The sequence below is a fragment of the Odontomachus brunneus genome, unplaced genomic scaffold (genome assembly GCF_010583005.1).
Source record: "Odontomachus brunneus isolate Ranch 3 - 2012 unplaced genomic scaffold, Obru_v1 Obru_scaffold_231, whole genome shotgun sequence".
Lineage (NCBI taxonomy): Eukaryota > Metazoa > Arthropoda > Insecta > Hymenoptera > Formicidae > Odontomachus > Odontomachus brunneus.
In genome coordinates this window covers 159,174-176,249 of record NW_022639681.1, presented here as the reverse complement: position 1 = coordinate 176,249, position 17,076 = coordinate 159,174, and the positions used below count along the sequence as shown (strand labels likewise).

The window sequence follows — 17,076 nt, the reverse complement described above, 5'->3', positions numbered from 1 at the left end:
GACAAAATAATACTTCATTATACTTTTCTAAATATTTTAATTAATAATAATTTTTCACTGAATTTTTCTACTCTCTTAATAAAATATTATCGAAATATTAATGAAATTATAATGAAATTTTAATGAAATTGGGTCAAAATTGTGAATGCTTTTCAAACATATTTCAGCAAAAGTTCATTATATTTTCAATGAATTATTTCCATCAGATACAAATATCTCAATTGAGATCTTACATGCGAAATTTTGCGGAAACCTCAACTGAGAATTCAATTGAGAATTTAATTGAGAATTCAATTGGGAATTCAATTGTGATCTTAATAGAAATTTTTCAGTAGGGTATATTTATAAAATTTTTATATATATATAATATTTATATATATATATTTATAAAATATTATATATATATATTATATATATAGTTTTTAGAGGGGGTGCGGGGAGCGTAGTCGTTCGAGGTTGCAGTACTTACTAAAAAAAATATTTAAATTAACATTAATTTATAAATGCAATTAAATTTATAAATGCAATAAAATGTGTAAATTAAATTATATTTTCATAGAATTTCATTTTTCAGCAGTCGAGCGGTACTATACGAAAGACTATAGTATACTGACTTATCATTCCTTACAAGTACGTTTCATATGTCTAATATCAACAGTAACTTATTTCATTCCGGTTAGAAATGTAAACAAAACAACTTTCACTTATCAAACAACATGACAATACAAAACTACAATGTCAGTATATATAGTATTAGAAAATTACATTATATTGATTAAACTTTCTGTGTTAATAACTTTTTAATGAACAACGAGCGAAGGTTAGAACTTTTTGAATATTATTCAGAATGGTCAACTGTATAATATATCCAAAGATTATTAAAATCGCAGAGTGGTCCGTTATTCTGCATATTTACCGATGCGGAATTCTCTGGATTTTTACGTTCGAATTTAACCCAATGATTGTAAATGGAACTAGAACCGAGTTACTTGCCAGTTAGCCACCTTTCCGGCGAAGGGGAAAACTATATGCAGCATATTCCCGAAAGAGGAAAGAGAAAAAGAATGGGAGAGGATACTATGGACGGGCAACGTAGAAATTCCCCAGGAATTACGGATTTTTCCCGAATCGCCGGTATGGGACTCTAGCCGGGATTTATCATATTTCAATTTAACGCCGGAAGAATAAATTCGAACGTGAGTTATAAGATGACTTAAAATATTAAATATTTTACAGAACTCGCGTTTCTTATTATTTCATTATTTCATTACTCTTTTACAGTACAACAACAAGGAGGCACACGTGGGCGCGCTCTCTCCTCCGAAATAGAACCGGCGCGAGAGAAGTCTATGCAGGAAGAAGAAGTTCCTCACGAGCGCGGTAACGTCAGATTTAATTATATCGAAATACGGGGAGAAAACGCGCGGCGGTTTAGAAATTTTTGTATTTTAGGACAAGAAGCGAGTATAAAGATTCTCACGCTCACTGAAGGCACCGACATCGTTAACCATTTAGAAAACGCGTTCTGCGAAACCTATTCTTACGCCGTTAATTCCGCTAATGCGAGCGATTACGTGGGGTTATCTTTCACCTCGACGGCTTTAACACGCGGGCCGGCCGACTTGTCGTTTCGCCCGGTGCGAGACTTGACTTACGGGGATATTTGAAGCCTCGTAAGCTCGGTAGCGCAGAGCGCCGGGATTCACGATATCGCGGACCGTTTTCTAATATCGGGATGCCTTCGAGACAAGGGAGAAAATCGAATAAATTAACTCGCGAAGATGTAGTTTACTACATCGCTCTATTTTAAATTACTAAAACGCTCGATTTTAAATATAAATAATCGGGATAATATATGTCCCCCTCGCTCCCTCGTCGTGACTCGCGTTTATTGTGAACGCGGTACAGTACGCAGTGGCGAAATACATAGAAAATGGGATAATATAAGATAGAAACCCATATTATGCGTTGCAAAGACGTTTGGCCGAAGAAATAACGAAAAACGCCGGTTATACCCGAGGAAAGATGCGGCATCCCGGAGATCAAGTGTTTTCAACAGCTTCTCTCGCTAGAAAATATCGCGATTGTTGTCTATAATTTCAGGAATTTCGGTCGCGGAGTCTCTCCGTTGTATGACGGACATTCAACGCTCGCCTCTCGTTCTCGTATAGCTAAGTATACGTTAAATATAATGTATTATGAGCATTCACGGCATTATAAGCCTATTTTAATGAATAATAAGCCTATTTATATTAAATTTAAAAGCTGCCTCGGCTAGTAGATATTATTGCATTCCTTGTAATAAAGGTTACCGTCGTGAAACGGGTCACCGGTGCTCAAATACGTGTCCGCGATGTCTCGGTTCGCCGCCGTGCGAGAAGCTAGACGCGCGATTGATCGGCTGCGACGCGTGTAACCGCGCTTTTTACGATGAGAGCTGTTTCGAACGTCATCGCACGCCGAAATCTTACGCTGGCAAGTCGCCGTCGAGTGTTTGTAACGCCGTAAGATTTTGCAACAATTGCGGGCGTTTGAAAAGATCGGGCGCAAAACACGTATGCGGCGCGGCTTATTGTCGCATATGCTGTGTGTCGAAACCGCTGAATCACTTGTGTTTCATGCGGCCGCTTCGAGGGGAGCTCTTATCGGCATCGGACAACGCGAAAGAACTCGAGAATGTCGACGAGACCGATGATATCGATGATCACGATGATGCGAGAACAGATCGGAAGGACCGCGCCGCGTTTATATTTTACGAATTTGAGACGCGACAAGACGAAATGCTCGAAGGGTGCGCGAACGTTAAAATACACGTAGTTATTCTCTGCGTTGCGCAGCAAACGTGCGAATCTTGCCTGGGAGAAGACGATATGACGTCGCGATGTCGTTGATGCGGAGTGCGCGAATTTGTATTTCGCGATGATCTGGTAAAACAATTCGTTGATTTTGCAACGAGAACGACAAAGCGTTTCTCGTGCTTCATCTGTATCGCGCACAATGCGGGGATGTTCGATTTGCAGTTCATCCTACGCTACCTGGTCGAGAGCGGTAGGACGGACGAACCGAAATTAATATTAAAAGGTAGAAAAATTGTATTACTATCCATGGGATGGACAAAATTTCTCGATAGCGTTAATTACATATTTATGAGCCTGTCGGTGTTACTGAAAGCTTTCAGGCTGAAGGATTCCGTCACCAAAGGTATATTTCCGCATTTATTCAATACAATTAAAAATCAAAATTATGCCGGGCCGCTACCGGATATTGATTATTATTCTCCGCATACAATGAGGTCGGACGAACGCGAACAATTTTTAACGTGGCACGCGGAAATGACGGGCAAAAACGCGGTGTTTAATTTTCAACAGGAGATAGTGCGCTATTTCCGGAACAATGTAAATATTCTTCGACGAGCGTGTCTGGCCTGTCGAAAAATTTTCCTAGACGGTGGAAACGTATGCTCGTTCGAAGAATGTACAATTATCGCTTCCACGTGTATGAAAGTTTTTCGCAAAAACTTTTTGCGCGAGAAAAAGATTGGGATAATCCCGCTCGGCGGTTATAAGCGCGTCAACGCGCAATCGCGCAAAGCGTTACAATGGTTATTGCTAATGGAGCGTGAACTCGAACGCTCGATAATTCACGCGGAGAGAGACCGGGAACAGCGTTTATCGGAAGGTCCGCTCGTCGATGGATATTATGAGACGGAGAATCCCCGGCAGCGTCACGTGCTGCAGTTGCACGGTTGTTTTTGGCACGGATGTCCCGAGTGTTTCCACGTGAACCGCGACAGACCGCTCTCAACCGCGTCGCGCGAGATTACGATCGAAGCGCGTTACGAGCGCACACTCGCGACGATGTGTCTTCTTAGAAAACGCAGATACGTCGTTCCGGAAATGTGGGAGTGTATCTTCGATCAGAAGCTGCGCGAAAATCGTGAGATACGCGAATTTGTTGAGAATGATCCCATGTTGAGAAACAATCTCCTCGAACCTCTCGAGGCATACAGAAAATATCGTCACATGGCATGAAGTTACGGATACGGAAAAGATACATTACGTGGACGTGTGTTCTTTGTACCCGTATGTGCTGAAGACGGATGCTTTTCCGCTCGATCATCCGGACATTTACATAGGGGAGGAGTGTTCCGCCTTGATCGGAGCAAGCCCCGATTTTAACTTTGACACCGTAGAAGGCCTCGTACGTTGCAGAGTGCTCGTGCCGCATGATCTCTTCCATCCGGTACTCCCTTATCGCGTAAACGGAAAATTGTTATTCGCGCTTTGTCGCAGCTGCTGCGAGACATTTTCTCAGACCGCGTGTACGCATGACGACTCTGCCGATCGCGAATTTGAAGGCGCATGGGTGTCTTGCGAGTTACGCAAAGCTATTGAGAAAGGTTATCGCGTCACGAGCGTGAGCGAGATATGGAACTACGAAATCACGCAATACGATCCTGTTACGTGGCGGGGAGGATTATTCGCCAAGTATATCAACTGCTTTCTGCAGTTGAAGCAAGAGGCCAGCGGATGGCTAAACGAATGCGCGGATGACGAAGACATCGAGGAACGGTATTTGCGCGAATACGAGAAAGTCGAGAGTATTATTCTTAATAGGGCGAATATCTCCTCGAATCTAGGCTTGCGCTCAGTCGCGAAGCTCTCAATTCCTTCTGGAGTAAATTCGGTCAATGGTCCAATCTACCGAATACCGAGATCGTTAGAACGTGGGAGAGTTTCACGGCTCTGCTCACGAGTCCAGAGCACGAAATAACAAATGTATTGCCCATAAACGACGAAGTGATATATTGTAATATATAAATATGTTTCATGGTGAATGAGGCGAGAAGTCGTCACATTGTCTCCGCTGACCAGCGTCGCGATAGCAGCTTACACCACGGCGTTTGCCCGATTAAAGCTATATTCGTATTTAGAAAAGTTAAATCGTCGCGTATTATATTATGATACCTATTCGTGTATATATTTGAGCACCGATGATCCCGACGAGTACGAGCTGCGTACGGGAAATTTTTTGGGCGATATGACGAATCAACTCGAGAGTTACGGCCCCAGTAACTACATCGAGACGTTTGTATCCGTTGGCCCGAAATTTTACGCTTACGTCGTTTGCACGGGCAAAGGACGCGCGCGAGAAATTTGCAAAGTGAAGGGAATAAACCTGAATTTTTAAAATTCCCGCGTGCTTAATTTTAGCTCCATTAAGTCATTGTTACTAGCCGACGAAAAGTTAAAGAGGGGAGAAGAGACGAACGAGGATAAAACCGTGATAAAACTGCGATTTAATGCGATTCGGCGTACCGTATTTCACGACATCGTCACAAGAGATGAGACAAAGTCTTGCATGCCTGTATTACTAAAACGTAGTTTTAACGACAACGAATACTCCGTACCGTACGGTTACGTCTCCAGCGAATAAAGATATATCTCGCTCCTTTGTTTTACTTATTTGCAGCGTAAGATTTTAAAATTATTTCTAGGGTAAGAAAAATGTAATAACTGTAAAATATAAGAAAAATGTAAAAACTGCGAAATATACGGAATATTCACGCCTGTTTACTCTCCCTATAAAAAGATGAACCTAAATTTTACGCGCTATACTTTAAAAATAAAGACATTTATATGCAACGAAGACAAATGTAAAAAATTAAAACTTTTTAAATCGGTTTTGTTCTTACGCATTCTTACAATCCCTCGACCCTCACCCGTCCCTAGGTTTTAAGCAAGCGAGCGAAACAATTTTGAATTTCTTGCGCGACGTTTAAGGTGCGAATAGAAGTAACTTTCAAACAAGAGGATAAAATGTCCCGGCTGAGAGCGAACCGAGAAATATCACTTGTTCCAATTAACGCGATAAGCTCATCAATCGCGGTTCTAGCGCTGGGAGGATACGAGCTGTATCTTTCCCCCAGCGCTAAATAAGCTTTTGTGCGTCGCGTGAGGAAGCTCGCTCACGGCGGCGCCGCACCGCGGGAAAGAGCTCGTAGAGGCGCGCGCGCGCGCGTCCCTGCGGATGTACGCTGACGCGAGCGCCGCGGCCGCCGCGTGTGCCCCTCCGCGAGGATTTGCTAGCACACCGTCGCGCGATTCAACATATAAATCCGCGCTCGCGAACCGGTCTTTTTTCATTCCCAGAATCGTATGCGGAGACCGTTTGTTTCGCGACATAAACATGCGCTGGAGGCATCCTTGGACGTCGATCGCTTGCGGTCCGACGGGATTCGGTAAAACGATCTTCGTGAAGACTTTTCTTCGCCATTTGTCCGATGTCCGTTTCGAAAGAATTTTGTTTTATTACGCGGAGTGACAGGAGACCTATCGTCAACTGCAGCACGAAATGGATTCGTTGTACCACCGCGAAAAGTCCGGAGCAGCATCGTGCGACATCGGAAAACGACGGGGAAATATAATCGAGTTTCACGAAGGTTTACCCTGCCCCGATGATTACTTGCACGATCCGCTTTGCGCGAAATTAGTGATAATCGACGACCTTATGAGGGAATCGTCCTCGTGCGACGTGATTGTGGATTTGTTCACAAAAGGTAGTCATCACAAGAACCTCAGCGTTATACTGATTTCCCAAAATCTCTTTCATCAAGGCCGCAAGCAGCGGGATATTTCTCTCAACAACAATTATATCGTGATATTAAAAAATCCTCGCGATTGCTCTCAAACTCGCCACTTGGCGCGTCAAGTTCATCCGGATGATCCGAAGTTTCTGGAAGAGGCGTACTACGACGTTACTTCGCGTCCACACGAATATTTGCTGCTCGATTTGAAACTGCGGATAACGCGCATTATGTTTATGCATAGATCTTCTGGAAATCTCGTATAAAACTCTGCACGCTCACCCGAATCGCGACAATCGCGTCTTCGCGATGACATTAAAACGCGGGAGTAGCGATAGAGCAACGAGTATCGTATGTCGCTCTATCAGCCGGAAAAACATCTGCCTTCTGAAAGCACTGTGCTATTTAACAAAAAAAGAGCAGGCCTCCTTTTTACGCTGCGCGGATAACGATTTCATCGCCTGTATCTGCGAATGCGCTTTCAACACACTCAGAGGTAAAGTACCGCTCGATCAGCGAGAAAAAAGTCGTTTGTCCAAGTACAAATCAGCGCTGCGGAATATCGCGAGTAAACGCGCTAATTTGAGAGCTAAGAGGAAAATTATCGTGCAAAGAGGAAGATTCTTGCCTTACCTGATCGGACCCATACTCGGTGCTATTCTATCCAGCGTTATCGGTAGACCGCGAAATTAATTAAATCGAACGCTCGCACACGCGCGCTCGCGTGTATGTATCATGGAAAGAGCGAGAAAGATGGTTTTGGTTTCTGCGGAAAATCTCGCGAGAATGCAGCAGCAGGAGCTGCAGCAACAACACGTGATTCCCGCCGTTTCGTCGAATAATGACGCAGGATCCGGTGAAAATACCGTACGCACTCCGGGAACCGTTTTGTCGCGACTTGATGCCGAGATGAGACGAATTCTCGATTCAACGATGCCGAATCGCGAGAAATGGGAATTGTACAGAGAAGTGCTTCAACGTTACCTGCATTTCTTCTGAGAAGAAGAAAAAAATCAAAAAACGCGCGAAAACGCGAGCGTTTGCAACGACGGCGACAATGCAGAAAACAATCGTCCCGAAGACGATGCGAGATACAGAAACAACAACGTCATTGATGACGAACCGGAGCTCGATTGTCGTCGTGAGAGAGAGACAAGGGAAGCGGCGCACCTTCGGAAGCGCGTATCGATGAAGATAACGCGAGCGCATTGAGCCGCCCCGTCGGCAAAGCCCTCTGTCGAGGACGCCTCAGCGAGCAGAAAAGCATCAGAGGAATACTGGATAAAATCCCGAAAAGTTATCGCGGTAAAACGCCCAAGTTGTTGCGATATTTATGCGATGTGGCGGTACCCGTTAGAATAAGCTGGGACAGACAAGGGATCGTGAATATAGATGGAAACGCTTTAAAGGGAACGAACATTGCCGAACTTGTGAACGATGCGGTACACGAAAGAGAAACCTTAAAACGACGGGGAGAGGCCGATTCACTCAACTATTGCGCGATATAGCTATTCCTCTGAATTCGTGGGAAATCACGAATTACGAGAGAAGAGCATTCGTCAGATTTTCACCGAAAAATCGCCTTTGCACGATAGCGTTTCTATTCCCGATGATTTAGCGGTACGTAGTAGCACCCTATTCCAAGAGCGAAAGCGCGAATGGATAAACGCGCGTTCGACGAAGCATCGTTCGAAGATAAGCGTGACGATGAGGGATACTCGGCGTTTATATCCGGCGACGGCAACAAGAACAAAACTCGCGTGAGTGGCCGCGATTCCAAACTCGCGATTGTTAAATTGGAATCTCATGGAACCTTTGGACAGTGGCGCGTATATCCTCGAAGGCCCATCGTCGTCGCGTAAAAACGTAACTTTTCCCGGGACAAGGGTAGCAGCCGGTGAACGCAGATACGGTAAAACATCGTTCGAAGAGGAATGGGACAACGAGGTGTTTATATCCAGCAACAACAAGAACAATAAAACGCGCGTGAAGGACAAAGATTCTAAATTCGCAAGGAAGAGATGATTGTTGGATTGGAACCTTTTGGAATGACGGGGCTGGAAAAATTATACTTTAATCCCGCGCACTATGCGAGGTACTCCGCCGTGGAAAATCTTTCGCGTGCCAACGAACCGGATTTCAATCGAAATGAAATTATTAGTTGGCTCGAGTCAAGACGCGTACACGCTGCACAGACCGATACAACGCAAATTTCCCCACTTACATTACAACATGACGAATATCGATGACGTGTGGAAGGCCGATTTGATCGAGCTTCGCAATCTCAAGAACTACAACGATGACTACTGCTACTTACTCACGATCATCGATGTGCTTAGCAAATATGTCTGGGTGGAAGCGATACGTAACAAAACAGGCTTTAGCGTGACGTCAGCACTCCGACGCGTACTCTCGAGGAGCGAGGGACGGCTACCTGTGTATCTACAGACCGACAAAAGAAAGGAATTCCTCGCGCGTCCCTTTCAAAACTTTTTAAAAGAAAAAAGCATATATTTTGCGTAACTCGAAATCCCGATGTCAAAGCCGCCGTAATCGAGCGCTTCAATAGAACGCTCAAGGAACGAATGTGGCGCTATTTTACTCATCGGAATACGCATCGTTATATTGATATTTTGCAGGATATTGCGTGGGTCTAAAATCACATCCATTATTCCGCCATCTTGATGCAGCCGGCGAGTGTTACGCTGGAAAACGCTCGCATCGCACGCGAAAATACGAAACGACCATACGAGCGCGAAGGGGGAGTTCGTAAAGGAAAGGCTAAATACGCGGCGATCTGGTGCGAGTCAGTAGGACAAAAGGCACCTTCGAGAACGGATACGAGGCGAATTGGAGCGAGGAAATATTTGAAATCGCATTCTTGCATGGTCAGAGCTGCGGATATTGAGCGATCTATCAGGTGAAGTTATAGATGGAATATTCTACGAGCAGGAACTAGCGAGGATGAGCGAAAATTTGCGAGAAGAGGAGTTTATCGTCGACAAGGTGATAAAAAGCAGGGGTCGCGGCGCCAGTAAGGAATTGCTAGTTAGCTGGCAAGGATACCCCTCTAAATTTAATTCGTGGATATCCACTTCGAATCTAAAATTGTTCGAGCATAATGCGGGAGTAATTTCTCATAATTCTACCTAGCAACAGTAGCATACGATACTTTCCGGAAAATACGACCACGTCGTTTATTACAGAATTATCTCAACGAGTGGATTTGCGCGGTCAATGGTAAGTCGCGCTCACCGTGATTCAGTTTCCTTACAGTTTTTTGCACATACAACCCGGAGAGGAAGGCCGTCTTATCTTCGTCAATATCGAGGAGCACGAGCTGAAGAAAACTGTCGAGATCGAAACCGCCTGCATAACCCCCGGCGTTTACCGCGATCTACCGGATTTGATATCTGCCTTAAACAGCGCCTGTGCGGAGATCGGAGCGCACATCGTTTAGCGGGTGGATTCCCGATACGGTGGCAGAGTCTTTATGAGTCTCAAATGCGACAAAAAACAATGCACTTTGTCTCATTGTGTAAAATTCTCCGACAAGCTCGGCCGTATGCTAGGATTCGATAAGCACAGGACGCGAAGAACTAACATATCCCGACGTGGCGAATATCGAATCCGTATTGCGCTATCCCGATTCGAAATCCGCACCGAGCGCGCGCGAAGTTAGCGAGGAATTATTTTACATGACTTCGTCGACAATACGGGAACTCGCGTCCGACGCGCCGGGTAGTATCGCGCGAGGTATCCCTGATAAACTCTTCGTTTATTGCGACATCTGCGAGTCTTACGTAACGGGGAATGTCTCTTCCCCTCTTCTTCGAGTGGTCCCGGTCAAGTACTCGCTGGACAGGCACATTTTTGGTTGTAACACCACGAAGAATTTTTCACACGTGAATTACATCCCTCTACGCTTGACTTGTTTTCGAACAATAGAAATAGATATAAGAGATCAAACGAGTGAAAGCATACCATTCGAATTTGGGACGCTGACGGTGACCTTGCACTTTAGGCGCTGCAGTTATAGAGAATTTACTTTGATATTATAACGCGATATGAATTATTACCAGGAATATTACGAGGCGCAGTCCGAGGGCGTCCATGGTGGCGGAATTCCCCGCATTTTCATAGGTTTGCCGTATCAGCATGGACACGGTATCGGCTGGGGGGAGGGGGCTATTTAGACGGGCGCTTCCTTATTTGACGAGCGCTTTACGCGTTGTTGGAAAAGAAGCTTTACGCAGCGATATTAATATAATCAAAGACATGGAAAATAACACCCCGTTGAAAACCGCGGTCAAAACCCGACTTAAGGAATCAGGAGAGAATTTTAAGAGGCCGACCAGAGAAGAAATCAGTAAACTGATGGAGGGATCCAGATATAACTCGGCGACGAAGATTAAAAAGCTCCAGTTTCCTCTCGACAAACTCGACGGTTACATCGCTAAATCCGGCTCGCGTAAACGTAGTCGCGGCAGCAAAAGGAGTTCTTCGAAATCATCAAAACCTAAGACGAGACGGGGAAATACGGGGGTGAAGAAATCATCAAAGAAGAAGAAGCATATAGCAGGAAGACGTGGTGGAGAAATTGTAAAACGTCGTAGTGTTAACAAGAAACGTACCGTATCCGACTTTTTCTCTTAAGGAGGGAGGGTCATGTAAACGGCCGTTTTTTCAAGAATTTTTCTTGAAAAAATGGAAAAGTTTATGAAATCGATATAAAGCACATTGTAATATATAGGATTTAAGGTATATTATATATTTTTTCATGTAAAAATATTTCAAAATGGCGGCGCAGCAGCTGCTTGAAGTGAGCTCCCACAATTTGCGCCGTGCAACGCCCAAGTCGCTCTAATTAACTGAAATCAAAAAACCAAAGTTTTTTCGTTAATATATGTTAATACGCTTTGCATGACAGTCGATTTAAAAAAAAAATCAAAAATTAAAAATTCAGGACAATTTTGAACAAAAAAATCACTTTTTTGTTACAAACAAATGGTAAAAAACAATATTTATTACTGAATTTTTAATAAAATTTTAATGTCATGCAAAAGCCAATAAGTCAAAGAATATGTGTACAAAATTTCATTAAAATCAGTTGAAAATTCTTTGAGCACGGCGCGCGAAATTTTACGTTTTGAGAAAAACGCGTTTAAAGTTTTCGATAGAGAAAAGTAGTATTTAAGGGGATTTACGACTATATAAGCTTAGTTTGCGATGCCAGGGCCGTAAAGTATGCCTTCCTCTTCTGCAAATGCATCCATTTGAGCCGCTGCTTCCTGTTTTTTAGCTGTCCTGTCTTTTAACCTGCTTTGGCTACGGCGCTCTTGTCTTTCCACTCGGTTTTTGACGTACACGTCAGCAAATGTTTTACACTGAAAACCGATTTGCAGTTCCAAATCTGTCATTACTTGTAGAACGAATGTGTAGCCATTGTTAAACATGTCTCCGGCTAAATAAGCAGCAATCTCAACTATTTTCCAGCCGCAGTTTAGATGCTTGGGAGCCAAGCGCCATACGGTCGCATTAAAAGATTCATTTGCATTGTGCGTGTAGCCACCCAAGCATCTCTCAAGCAAGTCATCACGGGATAAATCCTCGTAAATTGGCAATATCTGCTTTTTCACATCAGGATGTAATGGAGGAGGATGAGTATAAGCTTGTGCTGCATTTTCAGCTTCGGCGACGCGATACGCACACCACGAGTCGGCGCCTGGGGGACAGTACTGGTGCTGCGGCTCTTGATCGGTTGATATTAAATGGAAATAAGTGGCCATGATTGTTTTTTTCATGTCATTCTATGAGTGCGCATTCCTTCAAATGGTTAGGCCATAATATTTTGTTAATTTTTTTATAAGAACATTAATAAGTTTTCCCTTGCCTTCGAGTTTAGCAGTTTTTTTTAAAGGGAGGTTCTCATTACGACTGACCAAAAAATCGATTTTTTGTTTTTTGCATTTTTTTGTAGTAAATTATGTGTAGAATATATTCCCAAAACCGTTTGGTCGAATATATTTTTTTTTTTAAGTTATGGAACAAAAACGAGACCTACTTTTTGACTCGAAAATTGAAATCGAGCGGTAGTTCGAACGGAGCGTATCTTACAAAAATATTTTTGAATTGGGCGCCCATATATCCATACCATGGTAAGCAGAGGTACCATATGGGCCACCAGGTATCGACACATGGGCCATGACTCCGAAAAATTCGAAAGTGTGTCTCTATATACAGTATAAGTAATGCCAACGGCTGTAACGTCGGCAGTTAGTTTACCACGTGTTGCGAGTGAAATCAGTTGTTTAGTTGAGCGTTAGCATTCGTTCGTTGTGTTTATTAGTTGAGAAAATGCCTAATCTAGTGAAAAAAAGGAGTAATTACGCCGTGGGGCATCCTAGTCGAACGAATAAGAGACGATTTCGTGGGAATAGATTTACTGCGGAGTGCGATACAAAGCAAGTGAGCACTTCAGCGAAAAAATTGAAGGACGCCGATTATGATTCTGTGCCTATTGATGCTTCGGCAAATTACGTGCTCCTGCATTTTTTCCACGTATTTTCAATAGTCAGTACTTTCGTTAAATGCCAATCGTGCGATGGTGAAGTAAAGTTCTCGAAGACGAGCAGTGCTGGTGTTGCCTTCAAGGTTGTGGCCTCGTGCTCGTGCTCATCGCGTTACTGTGATTCGAGTCCGAAAATTAATAAATTTCATGAAGTAAATCGCAGAATAATGTTTGCTATACGAATGTTGGGCGGTGGATTACAAAATCTTCGGCTGTTTTGTGCATTGCTGGATATTACAGAGTCTTTCAGTAATAACATATATTACACATTCTTAGACAATCTGCACGCTGCGTCATATGCTGTTTTTCAACATTTTCAAAGCAAAGCAGTGAAAGAAGAAATGGAGGGAAACATCGCCGCCGGTAAAGATCCTTGTCTCGTTACCGTGTCAGGTGACGGGTCATGGAAGAAACGAGATTTCTCGTCTTTATTTGGTTTTGCTACGCTCATTGGCAAAAACACAAGTAAGGTTCTCGACGTCTGCGTGAAATCTTCTTTCTGCCAAGCTTGTGCTAATTGGAAAAGTAAAAGTGGTACAATTGAATATAATTTATGGAAAGAGAGCCACGACGAGACATGTTCCGCTAACCATCATGGTAATTCCGGGAAAATAGAAGTGGAAGCGGTGAAAGATATGTTCTCTCGTTCAATAGAATTGCTTGGCATTAAGTACGATTCATATATTGGTGATGGTGACACAAAAACGTTCAAGGCCACATTAAAAATGAATCCCTACGACGATCTTGTAGTAAAAAAAACAGAGTGTGTAGGCCACGAACAAAAACGTATGGGCACACGTCTCAGGGCTGTAAAAAAGCAGACCAAGGGCCTCGGAGGTAAAGGTTCCGGCAAACTAACCGATAAAATTATTTCTGATTTGACAATTTATTATGGATTGGCCATCCGAAGAAATCCATATTCTGCAGAAAACATGAAGAACGCCGTGTGAGCTGTTTTTTATCACAATATTTCCACTGATAAAAAACCGCAGCACGAGTATTGTCCGGCTGGAAAGGAGAGTTGGTGCAAGTGGCGTGTTGCTGAAGCCAACGGTACTCTCAAGACGTTTAAGCATAAGCCGCCTCTTGCAGATAACGTGCAAGACGCAATCAAACCAATATTCGAGGCTTTGTCGTCGGATGATTTGATGAAACGTTACACTAGCGGCAACACACAAAACTCCAACGAGTCCGCGAACGCTTGCGTCTGGAAGCTTGCTCCGAAACACCTTCACTGCGGTGCCAAAACCGTCGAAATTGCAAGTTATACGGCTATTAGTTTATTTAATGAAGGCTATGTAACATTATTAAAAATTATGGACATCTTGGGAATCGCCGTTGGGCTTGAAGCCAATAACTTTGCCCGCCTAGCTGATGCGAAACGCGTTACTGCAGCTGAGAGCAGCATGTCAGACGGCGCAAGAACAGCCGCACTTTCGAGAAAATCCGACCAAGCAAGTCTGCAGGAGCAATATGAACTTGAGGAAGGACTGATGTATGGCCCTGGAATCGCTGATTAACCATAAGGTATATTATTTTAACGTTAACACAGATTAATCGTTAATCAAATCTTTAATCGCGTCTCCTGAAAAATCGTGTTTTTCGAACTGTTGTCCACGATTACTCAAAAACTACTTGACGGATCGCCTTTTTTTTTTTTGTTTTAAAGTAGATTTGATTTATTGAAGCCCCTACTACAATCAAGACGATATATGCATTACTTTTTTTTTACAGTACTTTAAAGAGCGAAAAAAGCGAAAAAACGGAAAAAAAAATTCAAATGCCCGCCATTTTTTTAATTTTTGATTTTTATCGATAATTCTAGTAGGGGCTCCAACTACACTCATATATTTTATAAAAATTTATTGATTATTAATTTTCGATAATTTTTGCAGGCGCTCGAGTGGACAACAGCGGACACCTTTTTTTGAGACGGTCACTTTACGGGGCGTGCCAACAAATACCGTCACATTATTTTTTAATAAAAAAAATGTTTTTTCGTACCTTTTATTGTATTAAACAAGTGGCAAAAAGTTCAAGTTGATTATTCATTTCCTTCCATGAAAAAATAAATTCAAGAAAAAACCGTTGTTTTTGGGCTTTCTAATGAGAACCTCCCCTTAAGGCAGGATACCACCTTTGTACTTTTAAAAAATCGAAAATTTTTTTTTGGCTTAAAGTACTCTTTCAAGTGTATAGAATCGAAATTCATCCATTAGAAAGGTGACCGAAACCTTTTTCTAGTGTTATAAACCGGTTTGGAGCAAGCGCTCTCGGAGCGTTTCTCGGGCTGCCGAGCGCGCACAGACAGACTACCTGTCTCATCCTACTACTTGTCAATTTACCGACCTAATTATGGCCCCTTTTAGTTCCAAATAGTGAAGTATATGTCGCTAGTTACTTTTTTCATTATAATATGACATATACTTCTATGTTTTATATAGTTCATAACGAATTAGTCGTGTAAACATCATTCACGTGTTGCTTGGTTTTGTCTTTCACAAGTTTCTTTCGAACGTTTATTCATTGTTCATCATGGGGAAGACAAAAGTAATGGAGAAAAAAGGGACAAGAGGAGGAATTAGTCGTGCCTCGAAACCGAGAAGCAGCGGAAGGAAGCCGCTGAATCGATACATGTTAGAAACAGAAAGTGAGAGTGTCAGTACATCGGCAAAGAAACTGAAACTTAGTGAACATGAATATCATACTAATGTGGACGCAACTTTTGGTTATCGTGTGATCAATTTTGTAACTGTTTTTGCAGCAATTTCTGAATTTGTAGTGTGCAAAGAGTGTAAATCTCCCATAAAGTTTCAAGAAGCAAGTATCCGTGGATTGGGTTTTAAAATTGCAATTCTTTGTGAACAATGCATACTGAAATATATAAACTCGTGTCTTGTCATAAACAATCACGCATATGATATAAATCGTCGTATAGTTTTGGCTATGTAATTGCTCGGTGTTGGTGTAAATGGCATTAAAAAATTCTGTGCATTCATGTGTTTACCAAATCCAGTATTCCAGTCATTTTATGACAAAATAGTTTCGACTATTTCTATTGCTACCGCAGCCGTACGAGAAAAATCAATGAAGAACGCAGCTGCTAAAGAGAAAGAATTGTCAGTACAGAAGGGACTCGCAGAAGGGATAGTAGTTTCCGGCGACGGTACATGGAAGAAGAGGGGATTCTCGTCTTTGTTAGGCGTTACATCATTGATAGGGTGGTGCACCGGAAAAGTCATTGATGTTAATGTAAAGTCGAAAATATGTAATCAATGCAATTATTGGAAAAGAAAAGAAGGAACAGCAGAATATGAAGAATGAGACACACAAAGATAGCTGTGAAAAAAATCACGAGGGATCGGCAGGAAAAATGGAGATTGACGCAGTAATTGAAATGTTCGAACGATCAGAAGAGCTCCACAGTTTGAAATATAGTCACTACGTAGGAGATGGAAACAGTAAAACATTTAAAGGTATTTTAGAATCGAATCCATATGAAAATTTGGACGTCAAAAAAAAAGAATGTATCGACCACGTTCAAAAGAGGATGGGAACGCGACTTCGGAATTTGAAAAAAAAATGTACGAGGTCTTGGTGGCAAAGGCAAACTAACCGGAAAATTAATTGATGATCTATCATTATATTTTGGTCTGGCAATACGTCGAAATCATAATTCAATTGTTAATATGAAGAAAGAAATATGGGCCACGCTTTATCACAAGATTTCCACGGACGACAACCCGCAGCACGATAGATGTCCAGATGGCGAAAATTTCTGGTGCTCGTGGAAAAAGGCTAAATCTCGCAACGAACTCTTCAATTATCAACACAAATCAGCAATGGAAGACGAAGTTTTCAATGCTGTTAAATCCATTTATGAAGAACTCAGCCAGGATAAACTATTAACACGGTGCTT

The 17,076-nt window shown here is 42.6% G+C and overlaps 1 protein-coding gene across 1 annotated transcript; it reads left to right on the top strand.

Annotated features, from left to right (window-relative positions):
- The first annotated feature begins 2,676 nt into the window (after positions 1-2,676).
- Positions 2,677-5,436, top strand: LOC116852503. The gene is made up of 5 exons (XM_032832952.1): positions 2,677-2,791; positions 2,899-3,936; positions 4,010-4,571; positions 4,989-5,087; positions 5,214-5,436. Exons 1-5 carry the CDS (start codon positions 2,677-2,679, stop codon positions 5,434-5,436), a joined length of 2,037 nt encoding a protein of 678 aa, XP_032688843.1.
- Positions 5,437-17,076: the final 11,640 nt, after the last annotated feature.

Excerpts from the sequence above, each read along its gene's own strand:
- LOC116852503 (XM_032832952.1), top strand. The coding sequence starts at position 2,677 with ATGTCGACGAGACCGATGATATCGATGATCACGATGATGCGAGAACAG. Across the intron at positions 3,937-4,009 it reads TCAGAAGCTGCGCGAAAATC|AAAATATCGTCACATGGCAT; the intron begins GTGAGATACGCG and ends CGAGGCATACAG. Across the intron at positions 4,572-4,988 it reads GACGAAGACATCGAGGAACG|CACCGATGATCCCGACGAGT; the intron begins GTATTTGCGCGA and ends TATATATTTGAG.